The following is a 17,184-nucleotide window of genomic DNA, read 5'->3' on the forward strand; positions in this document are numbered from 1 at the left end:
TGGACTCTAACCTGCTGCTGACCTTCTACCGCTCGTCCATCGAGAGCCTGCTGACATACTGCATTACAGCATGGTATGGCAGCTGCACCAAGGCAGACAGGGAGAGGCTTCAGAGGGTAACTAGGACAGCGCAGAGGATCATTGGTTGCCCTCTCCCCTCCCTGATGGACATCTACACCTCCCGCTGCCTTAGCAGGGCAAAGAAGATCATCAAAGGCAGCTCCCATCCTGCGTTTGGACTGTTCGACCTGCTGCCCTCTGGAAGGCGCTATAGGTGCATCAAATCCAGGACAAACAATCTCAGGAATAGCTGCTTCCCGAGAATTATAATTACCATAAATTCAAATCCACATTTTACAAACAGGAGCCATCTGTATATATGTATGTAGCGCCGTAGAATTTGTGCACCTATTCCCCCCCCCCATAAGGTGTCAAAAACTTGTATGTATGCACTTAGTACGAGGCAGCTTTCAGTTTCACTGTACATGTATAGTGACAATAAATGGCTCGGTATCCTCTGTACCTTTGTGTGTTGAAAACCCACTTCAGAGACTTGAGGGATGATGGCTTTTAAATAAGTTTTTATAATGATGGTAAATTATCAGGTTTTTATAAAAGATACTCTGGTACAATTGTGAATAAGAGCAAAAAGACTATTCTGCTCCTGATCAATATTTATCCATTAATCGACATCACAATAATGTTTAAAGCATTAACGTGGATGAGTCCCCAGGGCCTGATCAGATACATCCTCAGACATTGTAGGAAGCTAAGTAAGAAATGGGCAGATGATATTTTGGGTCAGCAGACCTTCCCTTAATAAATCCTTGCTGACTATTCAAAATTAACCTGTGTCTTTCTAAGTGTATTTTCTACGAATCCTTAACAATTGGATTCAGTAATATTCAGTAATTTGTCCACTGCAGAAGCCCCACACATAACAGGCCTGCAATTAGACTACCACTCTATTTTAAAGGAAAGCACAATGTTAGAATTACTCCAATCCTCTAGCTTCAGTCCTATAATAAAGGAGACTTGGAAAAACTGCAGTCTGAACCTCTGCAGTTTTCTTCCTCCATTTTTTCAATTGACTGAGAGACATTTCATTCAAGCCCAGCAATTTATCATTTTCAAGGGTAGTAAAAACCTTTTATTCTATATCTATTATTATGTGTATCCCAATCTAAAATGTACACACATTTGCTTTAAAAAGCATAAGCATCATCCACCTCTATAAATGCAATCACAAATTATCCATTAAGGACTAGGTACAGTTTCCACCTTCACACTGGAAGCCCTTGCAGAGGTTTCATCTTTAGACATAGGTGAAGTTTTGGAAGACTGGAGGTTGGTTAATGTTGTGCCATTATTTAAGAAGGGCAGCAAAGACAAGCCAGGGAACTACAGGACAGTGAGGCAGGTATCAGTTGTTGGAGGAGATTCTGGTGACAAAATCCACCAGTATTTAGATTGGCCCAGACCGATTCGGAACAGTCAGCATTACTTTGTGCATCCAAAATCATTTCTAACAAATCTATTGGAGTTATTTTAAGAGATCTGCAAATGGGTTGATAACGATATTGCTAAGATGGACTTTAGCAAGGCCTTTAGGGTTAGAAAGTCATACAGCATGGAACCAGCTCCTGGGGCTCAATTTGGCCATGCTGACCAGGTTGCTCCATCTAAGCAAGTCCCATTTTGCCTGCATTTGGCCCACATCCCTCTCAACCTCTCCTATGTGTGTGCCTTTCCAAGTGTATTTTAAATGTTCTTAAGGTATCAACCTTAACTACCTGTTTAAGAAAGAACTGCAGATGCACAACAATTTTTCCTTTGACTCCTCCTATTTCCTACAAATCCAAGGCATAGCTATGGGCACGCGCATGGACCCCAGCTATGCCTGCCTCTTTGTAGGGCATGTCGAACAATCCTTGTTTAAAGCGTACCGTGGCCCTATCCCCAAACTCAACCTCCGCTACATAGACGACTGCATTGGTTCTACCTCCTGTACCCATGCAGAACTCACGGACTTCATCCATTTCACCACTAACTTCCATCCAGCACTCAAATTCACCTGGACCATTTCCGATACCTCTCTACCATTTCTGGACCTCACTATCTCCATCACAGGTAACAGACTACTGACCGACATCTACTATAAACACACTGACTCCCATGGCTATCTTCGGCCCACCCTGCATCCTGTAAGGACTCTATCCCATACTCCCAATTCCTCAGTCTACGTCTACTCAGGATGAAGGTGTTCCAAACCAGGGCATCGGAGATGTCCTCATTCTTTAGTCCTCATTTGTTACTCGTAACAAGGACAGAGTCCCCTTGTCCTCACCTTCCACCCTACCAGCCATCACAAACAACAGATAATTCTCCGGCATTTTCGTCACCTCCAACGGGATCCCACCACTGGCCACATTTTCTCCCCTTTCTGCTTTCCGCAGAGACCACTCCCTCCGTAACTCCTTGGTCAATTCGTCCCTTCCCACCCAAACCACCCCCTCCCCTGGTACTTTCCCTTGCAACCACAGGAAATGCTACACTTGACGCTTTACCTCCCCCCCTCGGCTCCATCCAAGGACCCAAGCTGTCTTTCCAGGTGAGGCAGAGGTTCACCTGCACCTCCTCCTACCTCATCTATTGCATCCGCTGCTCTAGGTGTCAACTGCTCTACATCGGTGAGACCAAGAACAGGCCTGGCAATCGCTTCTCCCAACACCTCCGCACAGATCACATTAACCAACCTGATCTCCCGGTGGCTCAGCACTTCAACTCCCCCTCCCATTCTGAATCCGACCTTTCTGTCCTGGGCCTCCTCCATGGCCAGAGTGAGTCCCACCACAAATTGGAGGAGCAGCACCTCTTATTTCGCTTGGGTAGCTTACACGCCAGCGGTATGAACATTGACCTCCAATTCTAAAGGGTCTCGACCCGAAACATCACCTATTCCTTCACTCCATAGATACTGCCTCAACCGCTGAGTTTCTCCAGCATTTTTGTCAGCCTTAACTACCTCCTCTGGCAGCTCGTTGCAGCACAGTGCTGAGGGACACACTAAAGCTTGGTGTCGCCAACGCCATGGTTCTGTGGGGGAAGGCGACAGTCTGGGGTCCTTCAGCTGCTGGGCATTGGGGGGCAGGGTGTGGTGGAGACAACCCTCAAAATAAGGGAAGGGATTTCATGCCTGTGGGCCACATGAGTGGCAAGGGTGTGGGGTAAAATTGTGTTTGGAGAGTGAATTCAGTAAATTGAATGTATAGCCTCCGTGAATGTCAGATGGAGTTTTTTGCACGGTACATGTATTGTATATATTTAGTACCTGAATTAAGTTTATATAGAAATTTTAAAAATATGTTTTTTTTAAAGTGGCGCAGCCTCACAGAACCAGGGACTCAATCCTGACCCAGTCCGCTGTCTGTGTGGAGTTTGCACTTCCTCCCTGTGACCTCTGGGGTTTCCTCAGGATGCTTTGTTTCCTCCTACATCACGTAGAGTGCGTGTTTGTAGGTAAATTGACCTCTGTAAATTGCCCCTGGTATATAGGAGGTGGATGATAAAGTGAAAAACAGAACTAGTATGATTGGATGCTCGAAGGTTGTCAGCACTCAGTGAGCCAAAAGGTCTGTTTCCATACTGTATCTTTCAATCAGTCAATATTCCCACCACCCTCTGAGTGAATATGTTGCCCCTCAGATTCCTATTAAATCACTCCTGCCTCACCTCAAACCACTGTCCTCTAGTTAGTATTCCCCTACTCTGGGTAAAAGACTCTGTACATTCACCCTATCTATTCCCTTATGATTTTATACACCTCCATACGATCACTTCTCAATCTCTTGTGATCCATGGAATAAAGCCCTAGCTTGCCCAATTTCTCCCTATAGCCGAGGCCCTCATTTTTTGGCAATATTCTCGTAAATCTTCTCTGCATTCTTTCCAACTCAAGGACATGGCAGGCATACGTAGCGGCCCGTGATGTGTATTGTGCCTCAGGAGTCAGTGGTGGACCCATTGTTGTTCGTCATCTATGACGATGATTTGGTTGAAAAAGTACATGGCTTGGTTAATAATTATGCAGATGATATTAAATGGGTAGACAGTGAATTTATTGAGACTGGGTGGTATGGTAGCTATATGGGACTTGGATATTATAGTCAATAGAAAAGTAGGGCTAAGGGAGTAGGTGCTACAGGCAGTATGGAGGTGGCGGGAAGACGGGAGTGGAAGTTGTATTTTTGATGAAGAAGAACATCAGGGCAGCAGCCCAAGATTAAATTACTGAGGGATTATCCAGCGAGACTTTATGGTGGAGCTGAGAAATAAGAAGGGGTTGTTCACCTTGTTGAGATTGTCTACAAATAGTCAATGGGTATTAAATGAACAATTGTGCAATGAGATTGTGGAAAGTTGCAGGAATAACAGGGTTGTCAAACGAGGAGAATTTTTTTATTTCCTAATACAGACTGGCACTGCCAATGGAATTTCTTAAGTGTGTTTAGGAAAGTTTCCTCAGCAATATTTAGAAGATCCTACCAGAGAGAAGATAAAGCTCGACAGACAGTAGCATGGTAGACAGTGAAGATTATAAACAATTACAGTGGGATCTTGTTTAGCTGGGTATGTGGGCCGACAAATGGCAAATTAAGTTTAATTCTGATAAGTTTGAGGCTTTGAATTTTGGGAAGTCAAACCAGGGTAAGACTCACAATGAGTGGCCGGGCCCTGTGGAATATTGCAAATTAGAAGGATCTAGGAGTACAAATACATCCTTGGTTGACAGGATGATGAAGAAGGCTTTTGGCATGTGGTCTTCATCTGTCAGGAAATTGGGTATAGCATTTGGACGTTATGTTACAATTGTACAAAACATTGGTGAGGCCACACATGGAGTATTGTGTTCCAGTTTGGTCACCTTGCTTTAGGGAAGATGGCCTTAAGCTGGTAAGAATATGGAAAAGATTTACAAGGATGTTGCCAGGTTTTAAGGGAGAGGTTGGCAGGCTAGGATTTATTCCTTGATAGACACAAAATGCTGGAGGAACCCTGTGGGACAGGCAGCATCTCCGGAGAGAGGGAATGGGTGATGTTTCGGGTCAAGACCCCTCTTCAAAATGATGTCAGGGGATATATAGATAAGGAAGTGTACAGTGTGAAAATAGGACAAAGGGAATAGAGATCAAGGAAAATGTAGAATAGATCATTGTTAGCTGGGAGAAGGTAACAACAAATCAAACAGAGATAAAATGTAGTCGGTGACAGTAAGACTGGTCAGAGAACTGAGAAGGGGGGAGGGATAGAGAGAGAGGGAAGGCAAAAGTTACTTGAAGTTAGAGAAGTCAATGTTCATGCCGCTGGGATGTAAGCTGCCCAAGCGAAATATGAGATGCTGTTCCTCCAATTTGTGCTGGGCCTCGCTTTGACAATGGAGGAGACCCAGAACAGAAAGGTCAGTGTGGGAATGGGAGGGAGATTAAAGTGTTTAGTAACCGGGAGATCAACTAGGTTTAGGCAGACTGAGCGGAGGTGTTCAGTGAAATGATCACCGAGCCTGGGATCTCGCCAATATATAGGAATCCATATCTGGAACAGCAGATACAGTAGATGAGGTTGGAGGAGGTGAAAGTGAACCCCTGCCTCACCTGAAAAGAAAGTCGGGGTCCTTGGATGGAGTCAAGGGGGAAGGTATAGGGACCTGTTGTGACATTGGGTCTTATAGAGGTCTATAAAATCATGAGTAGAATATATAGGGTGAATGCATGAGTGGAGGAAGTGAAATCGCTAGCAAAATGGGATAAATGTCGGTGTTTTTGGAGGAGAGCCGGGCGGCAGCAGCCGTTATGGTCGCCGGCCAGCAGGAGGCGAAATAAAGAGTGAGAGGGAGGTGGGGGGAAAGGATTTTATTAAAGATGTGTACAGAAAAATAACGAAATTTGATGAGGAGTGGATGAGCGAATGTAAAAGTGAAATCGCTAGCGAAATGGTAAAAATCTCGACGTTTTTGCGTGTGGTTACGGCGGAATAACGAATCAAAATGCAAAAATATGACAAAGGGCAAAAAAATGACATACACCCACACACACGGAGTTTTAAAAGTATATAGATAGATGGCAATAATTATGTATCAAAAATACTAAGTCCATGAAAAATGTGATATTAAAAAAGTCATTTTTTCTTGATGTTTTCATCTTCTGAGGGCAAGAGACTCAGCCACTGCAGCATTCATTTTTAGGGCTAGAGAAGATTTTCAGTACTTATGATCACATTAAAAGCTCAATTGATCCTGATTACAATAACTATTACATTTGTCTTTAGTGCAAACTAGTGGGTGATTAGCTTGTCTTCACACAATTACAGTAACCTCTGTGTGGATTTAATTGGCAAAGACCATGCACTGTGCAGAGAAGATATCACTCATAATTGCTGCATTTCTTCTTTTAACGGTGCTTCTGATAAAAATTATTATGAACATATCAAAAATATAGTACCATGGGAATGTAATCTAGAATCCTGTGGCCACTGTTAAAAAATACAGAATTGAGCATTTAAGACAGGGGGGAACATTTTATCTCAGTCTTTATTTCTAAAACCTTTGGAGCAAAGAGGTCACAACAAGCTCCTTAATAACAAGAGGAGTTGAGCATAGGAGTAAAGAGGACCTTCTGCAGTTGTACAGGGCCCTAATGAGACCACACTTGGAGTATTGTGTGCAGTTCTGGTCTCTAAATTTGAGGAAGGACATTCTTGCTATTGAGGGAGTGCAGCGTAGGTTCACAAGGTTAATTCCCGGGATGGCGGACCTGTCATATGTTGACAGAATGGAGAGGCTGGTCTTGTATACTCTGGACTTTAGAAGGATGAGAGAGGATCTTATTGAAACAAATACATTCCGCTAAAGGCAGGAAATATGTTCCTGATGTTAGGTGAGTCCCGAACCCGTGGGGCAACAGTTTAAGAATAAGGGGTAAGCCATTTAGAATGGAGACGAGGAAATGCTTTTTCACACAGAGAGTTGTCAGTCTGTGGAATTCTGTGCTTCAGAGGGTGGTGGAGGCCGGTTCTCTGGATGCTTTCAAGAGAGAGTTAGATAGAGCACTTAAAGATAGCGGTGTCAAGTGATATTGGGAGGGCAGGAACTGGATACTGATTGTGGATGATCAGCCATAATCACATTGAATGGCAGTGCTGGCTCAAAAGGCCAAATAGCCTACTCCTGCACTTATTGTCTATTGTCTATAAAGGAATTCCAGAGTCAATAGATACTTTTAAGGCAGATGTAGATTAAATTTTGATAAGAAAGTAAGCGTGTGAGGTGAAAAGTTATTGCCGTTAAATGGAAATATGGAACTAAAGTGACAATTGGTTGAGACATGATTTTAATAATTAACAGAGCAGCTTGAGGGGCTGAATGGCATACTCCGCTACCAACTTAATTAGTTCATCACCATTTAGGCCATTTCTTTTTGAATGGAAAAGTTTATGTGACCCAATTATATCTGTGACAGCGCTCCCTCCCTCCCACAGACAATGAGGGACCGTACCCGCACACACAGTCAAAGACTGAGCCACCAGGATGAGCCTGAGACTGCCAGCACCTCCTCTCGAGGCAAGGGTGAACTGTAGGGGGAAGCCTGAAATTACCACGCCTCCTCCTTCGAGACCAGGTCTAAGTGGCTGTGATAAGCCCAAGATTGCCAGGACTTCCTTACATGCACCCTGACAACGAGGGTCAGTACCACCATGTGGGCCTGGACTTTATTATTACTTTCAATATACCATATTATGTGAGTTCAGCCAACTGCGAGTGTCAGTATGGTCATTGTCTAACCTGGTGTCATCCCCAACGCCACATATCAAAACACTGAAGACATTGTGGAAAGCTATGTAATAGACAACTGGTACCAATAACCGGCAGCCCAAAGAGTTCTTCTCCTGCAGAATAAGTAGTAAATTTCCGCCAGAGCTCCTCAAAGTTAGCCTGAAAGATCTGCAGCCTTTCGCTAGCTTCTTGAGGTGGAAGACCTTCAGCACCGGGACCTCTGCAATGTGAAACCACAAACCACAAGATAGTTAACTTCTTTAGCAACATTTGCATTCAGCTTCCAATAGTTTGCACAATATAACGACTAATAAACAATTCAAGAGGTTATGAATGAAAGTTTATTTTTCATTATTAATTCATCCTCATTTTGTAGTTAAAGCAAATAATCAATAATAGAATGTTGGTTAAGCTGTTCACCTTTTAGTTGCAATGATCTTGGGGGGAGGGGGGGGGGGGACAATGTTTTTATGTTCTTAATTAAAAATGTTCTTATAGGGATTATTTCAAACCTTATGCATTATTGCCCAGTTCTGTTTAATATCTATTGGTATAATTAGTTTTTAATTCTCAATGTAATACTGTTGAAAAATGGGGGACTGCGTCCTCTGTTATGAATCAATTTCCTGAATGTGAAATGTAAAATGAATGGAGCAAGGTTTCCACAGTAGGGTAGGAAGTGAATTTTACCTTAATGGTAAGGTAGGAAAACATGGGGTTCATGCATTTTGGATATGAATTTGGGCTTTTGTGGAGGAAGTCAAGACCCTTTTCAGACTGGATCAGAGCAGAGGGATATACAGAGAGAAGGTAATATAAGGTGTGAAAAAGGGGATGAAGCTCAAGGAAAATGTAGAATAGATCATTGTTAGCTAGGAGAAGGTAACACAAAGCAAACAGAGATAAAATGTAAACAAGGAGAGTCAGACTAGTTGGAAGGGGGAGGGATGGAGAGGGAGGGAAGGCAAAGGTTACGTAAAGTTAGAGAATTCAACATTCATACTGCTGGGGTGTAAGCTGCCCAAGCGAATTATGAGGTGTTGTCCCTCCAATTTGCAGTGGGCCTCACTCTGATAATGGAGGAGGCCCAGGACCGAAAGGTCAGTGTGGGAATGGGAGGTGGAGTTAAAGCAACCGGGATATCAGGTAGGTTTAGGTGGACTGAGCGGAGGTGTTTAACGATACGATTGACAAACCTGTGCTTGGCCACTTGTGCTTAAATAATACATAGTTCAGATCATGTGGGCCCTATTAATATTGTTTTAAAATGTATGAATCATATATTAAGATACTGTAAAAGACATGAGCAATCCTGTATGGAGCTTGTCGACTGGTTACAGATGACAAACATTAATAAACCCAAAGGAATATACAAGGTAATAATAATAATAAATTTTATTTAATGGGCGCCTTTCAGACATCTCAAGGACACCTTACATAGATTAATCGGAATAAAAACATATAATCGGAATAAAATAAGTAATAAAGACATCACAGAGCCACAAATTAAAAACAGAATTCAATCCAAAAACAGAAAATCAAAAACACAATGTGAAGATGAAAATGAGAAAAGGCAGATTCAAAATTCATGGCATTTATGCATGTGAAAATGCAGAACTGTTTATCCCAAACAGAACCTAAACATCCTCTTCAGAATACCATTTCCAAGAAGAAGAGATCATTGATGGGTCTGAAGAAAGGTCCCGACGTGTAATGTCATCTATCCATTTTCTCCAGAGATGTTGCCTGATCTGCTGAGTTACTCCAGCATTTTGTGTCTATCTTTGATATAAACCAGCATCTACAGTTAATTGTTATTAGATTCTTCAAAGACTTGTTTTCTGTTTATCATTGAAGGGGAAAACAACAATGAGTTGTGTTTCCCTTCTTAATGTAGTGCCTGTGAAAATTGATCAGTTTTCTTTAAAAAAAAATCAATTCACTACCACGCCCTATATTATGTTGGTACAGCACACTTTACTGATTCTCCAAGCAGAAGCTTTTCAATTAAAGTGCACTTCATAAATATATATCTAATAATAGTATGAGTTACATGACTCTTTTATATTGACAGTCATTTTTCCATTAATGGAGACATTAGAGACTACAGATGCTGGAATCTGGAGCAACAAACTATCTGTTGGAGAAACTCAATGGAAAGAGGGAAATGGACAGTTGATGGTTTGGGCCTAGATCCTTCATCAGGATTTGCTTAGGCACACTCCAGATGAAGGGTCCCAATGCAACACATCAACTGTCTATTTCCTTCTACTGATGCTGCTCAATTCATTGACTTCCTCCAGCAGACTGTTTATTTCTCAAATAATAGTTTGTATTACTAGATGTGACTCTATTTTCAATTACGTAATGTTTCCTCCAATACTTACTTTGTATCGTAGTCTTGATAAAAATTCTGAACATTGGTTTGGAAGATTTTTACCCCATCCTGCAGATCAGTCTTCATTGCAGGCTCCACTTTTAAAAGTATAGTCTGTGTCTGCACAACCTGTCACACAGAAATTAAAGACAGATAGCAATTAAAATGTTATATGGTTGCACTATATTTAACCCTGTATATGTATCACCTTGGTTGAAAACACTGTGGCATATTAGTGAAGGTCTGGATGGAGTTCCACCTTTCCCTATTTGATATCTGTTAGATAGGCAAGCAATTCATTTTCTAACCAGAGACCCATCTTGGTGACTGCTCACAGAGCTCATTTTGGTGATGAATTGCCAGGTTCTATCAAGATACACAACATACTGTGAATTGACCTACATTCCTTAACTTTCCTTCAGTATCTCCAAATAATTGATCAATTCACCCTTTAACTACTGACATTTTAAGGAATATAATTTCCATAGAATGTCTTCATTATAGTATACCCACACGGGGCTCTCTCTAAATTGAATATATCTGCATGGCATATACTTCTGCAGGTGGAGATTAACTACAGATTTGTACTGTTGTCAGTATTCCATTCATTGTTTTGTAAATGTCCATGAAATTTCAATAGTATATCACTGAGTTACCTTTGTCCTTCATCAACTTTAGCTATTATAATACAGAACAAAGGAGCAGGCCCTTTGGTTCACAATGTATGTGACAAATTTGATGACAAGTTAAACTAATTTCCTCTGCCAGGGATCCATATCCCTCCATACATTCTCAGCCCTCTTCTTTAAGGGGCTGTCCCACTTGGGTGACCTAATTGGCGAGTTTAGAAGAATTTGAAAAAATGACATGTTGAAGACTCCCATTGACTATGTAGAAGACTTCCTTCGACTATGTAGAAGACCTCCTTCGGCTATGTAGAAGACCAGCTTCGACTAACTTCGGGTAAACTGAACACCAAATAGTGGAGAGTGAAGACGACCTCCTTCGATCTCCTTCCACCTCCCTTCGACTATGATGAAGACTAACTACGACTACCCTCGATTACCAAGACTAACATGCCGACCTACTACGACCTACTCCGACTAAACCTACGTGTAAAAAGAGTATTGATTTTTTTCCATGGCAAAATATTTTTACTGATGGGCATTTTTTAACATATTGAAAAAAAACTACGTGACCTAACTGAGGACTCGAGTACACTGAGACCACTCAAGTCGGTTATGAAGGAGAGTTACGAAGACCTCCTATGACCTCGTGTCGACCATGCTGTGCTTATGAGTTGAGGCTAAACTCGCCAGAACTCACGGATTAGGTCGCCCAAGTGGGACAAGCCCTTTACTCCTTATACACCCACAACTGTGCAGCCAATGCCAAACTCAATTTACAAATTTGCAGACGACACCACCATAGTGGGCCGGATATCAAATAATGATGAAACTGAGTCCAGGAAGGAGATTGGGAACCTCGTAACATGGTGTCAAGACAACAAGCCCTCCCTCTTTGTCAGCAAGACAAAAGAGATAGTAATCAACTTCAGGAAATAAAGCTGTACATGCACGTTGACGATGCCAAAGTAGAGACAGATGAAAGTTTCAAGTTCCTACGAGTAAATATCACCAGCAACTTGTCCTGGACCAACATATCAAAGCAATAGCCAAGAAAGCACCACAATGTCTCTACTTCCTTAGAAGACTTAGGAAGTTCGGCATGCCCCCAAGAACTCTCACCAACTTCTACAGATGTGCAGTAGAAAGCATTTTAGGATGCATCACAACATGGTTTGGGAAAAGCTCCATCCAAGACTGCAAGAAATTGCAGAGAATTGTGGACCCAGCCCAGACCATCAGGTAAACCAACCTCCCTTCCATTGACTCCATCTACACTTCATACTGCCTCGGCAAGGCCACCAGCATCTATATTACTAAAAGTCTGATCTTGACCGCTTTTGGCCCACTGTGCTGCGATTTCCGAGACCTACGGCTGTCATTTTTGGCCACCTCACTCAGAGCCCCCCTCCGCCTTCCGGGACCAGAGGATTTTACCCATCGATGAAAAATCAGAGAGATATTAATGTTTTTAAAAAATTCCCCATTCTCTCTGCTGGCGGCAGGGGGTAAGGGGGAGGGACTATAAAACCCAGAAGTGTCGTGCCTCACTCAGTCTCTGCCAGACCCAGGAACCAAGAGGGCCACAGCTCTCTGAGCTGTGAATAACATTGAACGCACGTCTACTCCACGGTGAGTCCGCTCGATGTGGCTGCTGCCAAATTGTTTGCCATTATTTAAAGTTTGTGTTCACAAAATGAATTTTGGTTGTCAGTTGGCTGCTGCCCAATTGTTTGCCTCGACTTTTTTTTAAAAGATTGTGTTCACAAAATGAATTTTGGTTGTCAGGTGGCTGCTGCCCAATTGTTTGCCTTGCCTTTTTAATTTAAAGTTTGTGTTCATAGAATGAATTTTGGTTGTCGGGTGGCTGCAGCCAAATTGTTTGCCTTGGCTTAGCTTTCAAAATCGTTGCAACAGTTGGCTGCCAGCCCAAGAATCCATTTGGCGCACAATGTCTATACTAGCCCTCTGGAAACCAGTACCTACGGCCCGCAACACCCATACTAGCGCAACAGAAAGCACCCCCCCCCCCCCCCACTGGCGTTTGCGTTGCCTCTCTGCAACCATCTATTGCGTTGGTGACCAGCCCTCCCGTGTGATGCTGGGACCCAATGGGTCCCACTTGGTCTAGTAATCTACTAAAATCCACATAGACAACATCCATTACCCTACCCTTATCGATAACCTTTGTTACAAAACACACTCAAGTTAGTATGACACAACCTGCTGTGCACAAAATCATGCTGACTGTCCTTAATAAACCCATTCTTTTCCAAATGGGAATAAATCATATCCCAAACAATTCCCCTCAAAATGTTCTGCCACTGATGCTGGACACACTGGGCTTCCTTTGAGAGTTATGGTCATAATCTCCACTTTCCCATCAGTCCTTCCAACTGCTGACCTATTTTGATTTATTGTATTGTACCCCCCCCCCCCTGACTGTCTTAATCCCATTCTTTTCTAGTTTAAACCCCTCAATGTTCTGAGGGGCTCATGAGTGAACCTCCACTTTCCCATGCAAGGGACCTATTGGTCCCCCTTCAGTTCAGGTGTAACCTGCCGCTCTGGATCAGGTCACCCCTGCACCAGAAGATATCTCTTTGATCTAAAAAATCTGAACCCCTGCCCCCTGCACCAACCCCTCAGCCACGCATTCATCCGTGCTATCCAATGAAACGGTCAGCTGCTTTGGTTCAGGCAGATTGACACTTTCAAATGGAGTTGATGAACCACAGATGTTAATAGATCATTAAGTTACCTTTGCCATTCTGGGACAATCTGCCAGTTAAAACCTGGCAAGGACAGGAAAAAACCTGCCGTGATTGTCCATAACCACAAGCTGATTCATTATTGTAGTGAAAGTCCTTAGGATTTATCTATTTTAATAAATACCGCAAACACCTTCAATTATTCAACGTACCACCCCATGTTTATTTATACTAAAATTAATCTGCCCAGTCTCTGCTGGTGCACTTGGATCATTATTGACCCAGATTTATATGAAGGTAGTGAATGTTCACTTGTTACTTGCCTTCATTTTTTGAAAATGTTTTTTTATTCATGTGGCATAGCACTGAAACAACATGTTGAAATGATGTGTGGCAACAACATTCAATGCTGCTGAATTCTTGGAGCTTTCTCAGTGGGAAATGTTCAGCATATTATTTTCCGTAGATTACGAGTAACCTCACCCTCCCCAACTGAAGACACAAAGAGCCGAAGCAGAACATTGCACATTTGTTCCCTTGCTCACACATAAATCATGCCCAACTAATACAAACTACACTTCATGAACAGAGAGACAGAGGGGTGTAAAATGAGGGTAGAAGCAATAGGTAGCAAGCTGAAAAGTAAAAGTGGCAGGCAGACAAATCCAGGGCAAAAATCAAAAAGGGCCACTTTTCAACATAATTGTATAAGGGGTAAGAGTGTTGTAAAAACAAGCCTGAAGGCTTTGTGTCTCAATGCAAGGAACATTTGTAATAAGGTGGATGAGTTGAATGTGCAGATAGTTATTAATGAATATGATATAGTTGGGATCACGGAGACATGGCTCCAGGGTGACCAAGGCTGGGAGTTGAACATCCAGGGATATTCAATATTCAGGAGGGATAGACAGAAAGGAAAAGGAGGTGAGGTAGCGTTGCTGGTTAGAGAGGAGATTAACGCAATAGAAAGGAAGGACATCAGCTTGGAGGATGTGGAATCGATATGGGTAGAGCAGCGAAACACTAAGGGGCAGAAAACGCTAGTGGGAGTTGTGTATAGGCCACCGAACAGTAGTAGTGGAGTTGGGGATGGCATCAAACAGGAAATTAGAAATGTGTGCAACAAAGGTAAAACAGTTATAATGGGTGACTTCAATCTACATATAGATTGGGTGAATCAAATTGGCAAGGGTGCTGAGGAAGAGGATTTCTTGGAATGTATGCGGGATAGTTTTCTAAACCAACATGTATAGAAACCAACGAGAGAACAGGCTATTCTAGACTGGGTATTGAGTAATGAGGAAGGGTTGGTTAGCAGTTTTGTTGTGCGTGGCCTCTTGGGCAAGAGTGACCATAATATGGTTGAGTTCTTCATTAAGATGGAGAGTGACATCGTTAATTCAGAAACAAGGGTTCTGAACTTAAAGAAAGGTAACTTTGAGGGTATGAGATGTGAATTGGCCAAGATAGACTGGTGATTGATTCTTAAAGGGTTGATGGTGGATATGCAATGGAAGGCATTTAAAAACCACATGGATGAACTACAACAATTGTTCATCACAGTTTGGCAAAATAATAAATCGGGGAAGGTAGTGCATCTGTAGATAACAAGGGAAATCATGGATAGTATCAAAATAAAAGATGAATCATACACATTAGCCAGAAAAAGCAGCCTACCAGAGGACTGGGAGAAATTCAGAGTCCAGCAGAGGAGGACAAATGGCTTCATTAGGAAAGGGAAAATAGATTATGAAAGAAACTGTCAAGAAACAAAAAAATTGACTGCAAAAGCTTTTATAGATATGTGAAGAGAAAAAGATTAGTTAAAACAAATGTAGGTCCCTTGCAGTCAGAAACAGGTGAATTGATCATGGGGAACAAGGACATTGCAGACCAATTGAAAAACGACTTTGGTTCTGTCTTTACTAAGGAAGACATAAATAATCTGTCGGAAATAGCAGGGAACCGGGGGTCAAATGAGATGGAGGAACTGAGTGAAATCCAGGTTAGTCGGGAAGTGCTGTTAGGTAAATTGAATGGATTAAAGGCCAATAAATCCCCAGGGCCAGATAGGCTGCATCCCAGAGAGCTTAAGGAAGAAGCCTCAGAAATAGTGGATGCATTAGTGATAATTTTTCAAAACTCTTTAGATTCTGGAGTAGTTCCTGAGGATTGGAGGGCAGCTAATGCAACCCCACTTTTTAAAAAGGGAGGGAGAGAGAAAACGTTGAATTACAAACCAGTTATTCTAACATCGGTAATGGGGAAACTGCTAGAGTCAGTTATTAAAGGTGGGATAGCAACACATTTGGAAAGTGGTGAAAGCATTGGACAAAGTCAGCATGGATTTATGAAAGGTAAATCATGTCTGACGAATCTTATAGAATTTTTCTAGTTGTTGACTAGTGGGGTACCGCAAGGCTCAGTGCTGGGACCCAGCTATTTACAATATATATTAATGATTTGGACGAGGGAATTGAATGCAACATCTCCAAGTTTGCGGATGACACGAAGTTGGGGGGCAGCGTTAGCTGTGAGGAGGATGTTAAGAGGCTGCAAGGTGACTTGGATAGGTTGGGTGAGTGGACAAATGCATGGCAGATGCAGTATAATGTGGATAAATGTGAGGTTATCCACTTTGGTGGCAAGAACAGGAAAATAGACTATTATCTGAATGGTGGCCGATTAGGAAAAGGTGAGATGCAATCAGCCCTGGGTGTCATGCTACATCAGTCATTGAAAGTAGGCCTCCTAGTGCAGCAAGCAGTGAAGTAAGCGAAAGGTATGTTAGCATTCATAACAAAAGGATTTGAGTATAGGAGCAGGGAGGTTCTACTGCAGTTGTATAGGGCCTTGGTGAGACCACACCTGGAGTATTGCGTACAGTTTTGGTCTCCTAATCTGAGGAAAGACACTCTTGCCATAGACGGAGTACACAGAAGATTCACCAGACTGATTCCTGGGATGGCAGGACTTTCATATGAAGAAAGACTGGATAGACTCGGCTTTCGGGGTAACATGAGGGGGAACTTCTTTAGTCAGAGAGTGGTGGCTGTGTGGAATGAGCTTCCAGTGAAGGTGGTGGAGGCAGGTTCGTTTTTATCATTTAAAAATAAATTGGATAGTTATATGGACGGGAAAGGTATGGAGGGTTATGGTCTGAATGCAGGTGTATGGGACTAGGGGAGAATACGTGTTTGGCACGGACTAGAAGGGTCGAGATGGCCTGTTTCCGTGCTGTAATTGTTATATGGTTATATGGTACTCACTGGAATTTAGATGATTGAGGGGGGAACTTACAGAAATTTACAAACCTCTTAAGGGATTGGACTGGGTAGATGCAAGAAGATTGTTCCCGGTGTTGGAGAAGTCCAGAACAAGGAGTCACAATTTAAGGTTAAGGGGGAAGTATTTTGGGACCGAGATGAGAGAAAAGAAATTCATACAAAGAGTGGTGAATCTGTGGAATTCTCTGCCACAGAAGGTAGTTGAGGCCAGTTCATTGGCTATATTTAAGAGGGAGTTAGATGTGGCCCTTGGGGCTAAAGGGATCAGGGGGTATGGAGAAAAGGCAGGTACAGGATACTGAGTTGGATGATCAGCCATGATCATATTGAATGACGGTGCAGGCTCGAAGGGCCG

At 42.6% G+C, this 17,184-nt stretch overlaps 1 protein-coding gene across 1 annotated transcript in view; it reads right to left on the reverse strand.

Moving 5' to 3' along the window:
* The window catches only part of LOC129709750 (dynein axonemal heavy chain 5-like), a 310,815-nt gene that overhangs the window by 217,934 nt on the left and 75,697 nt on the right, over window positions 1-17,184 (reverse strand). The window contains 2 exon segments of the mRNA XM_055656308.1: window positions 7,912-8,048; window positions 10,216-10,334. Of these exon segments, the coding sequence (XP_055512283.1) occupies window positions 7,912-8,048; window positions 10,216-10,334 (256 nt within the window).

This window comes from Leucoraja erinacea, chromosome 2 (assembly GCF_028641065.1).
Source record: "Leucoraja erinacea ecotype New England chromosome 2, Leri_hhj_1, whole genome shotgun sequence".
Lineage (NCBI taxonomy): Eukaryota > Metazoa > Chordata > Chondrichthyes > Rajiformes > Rajidae > Leucoraja > Leucoraja erinaceus.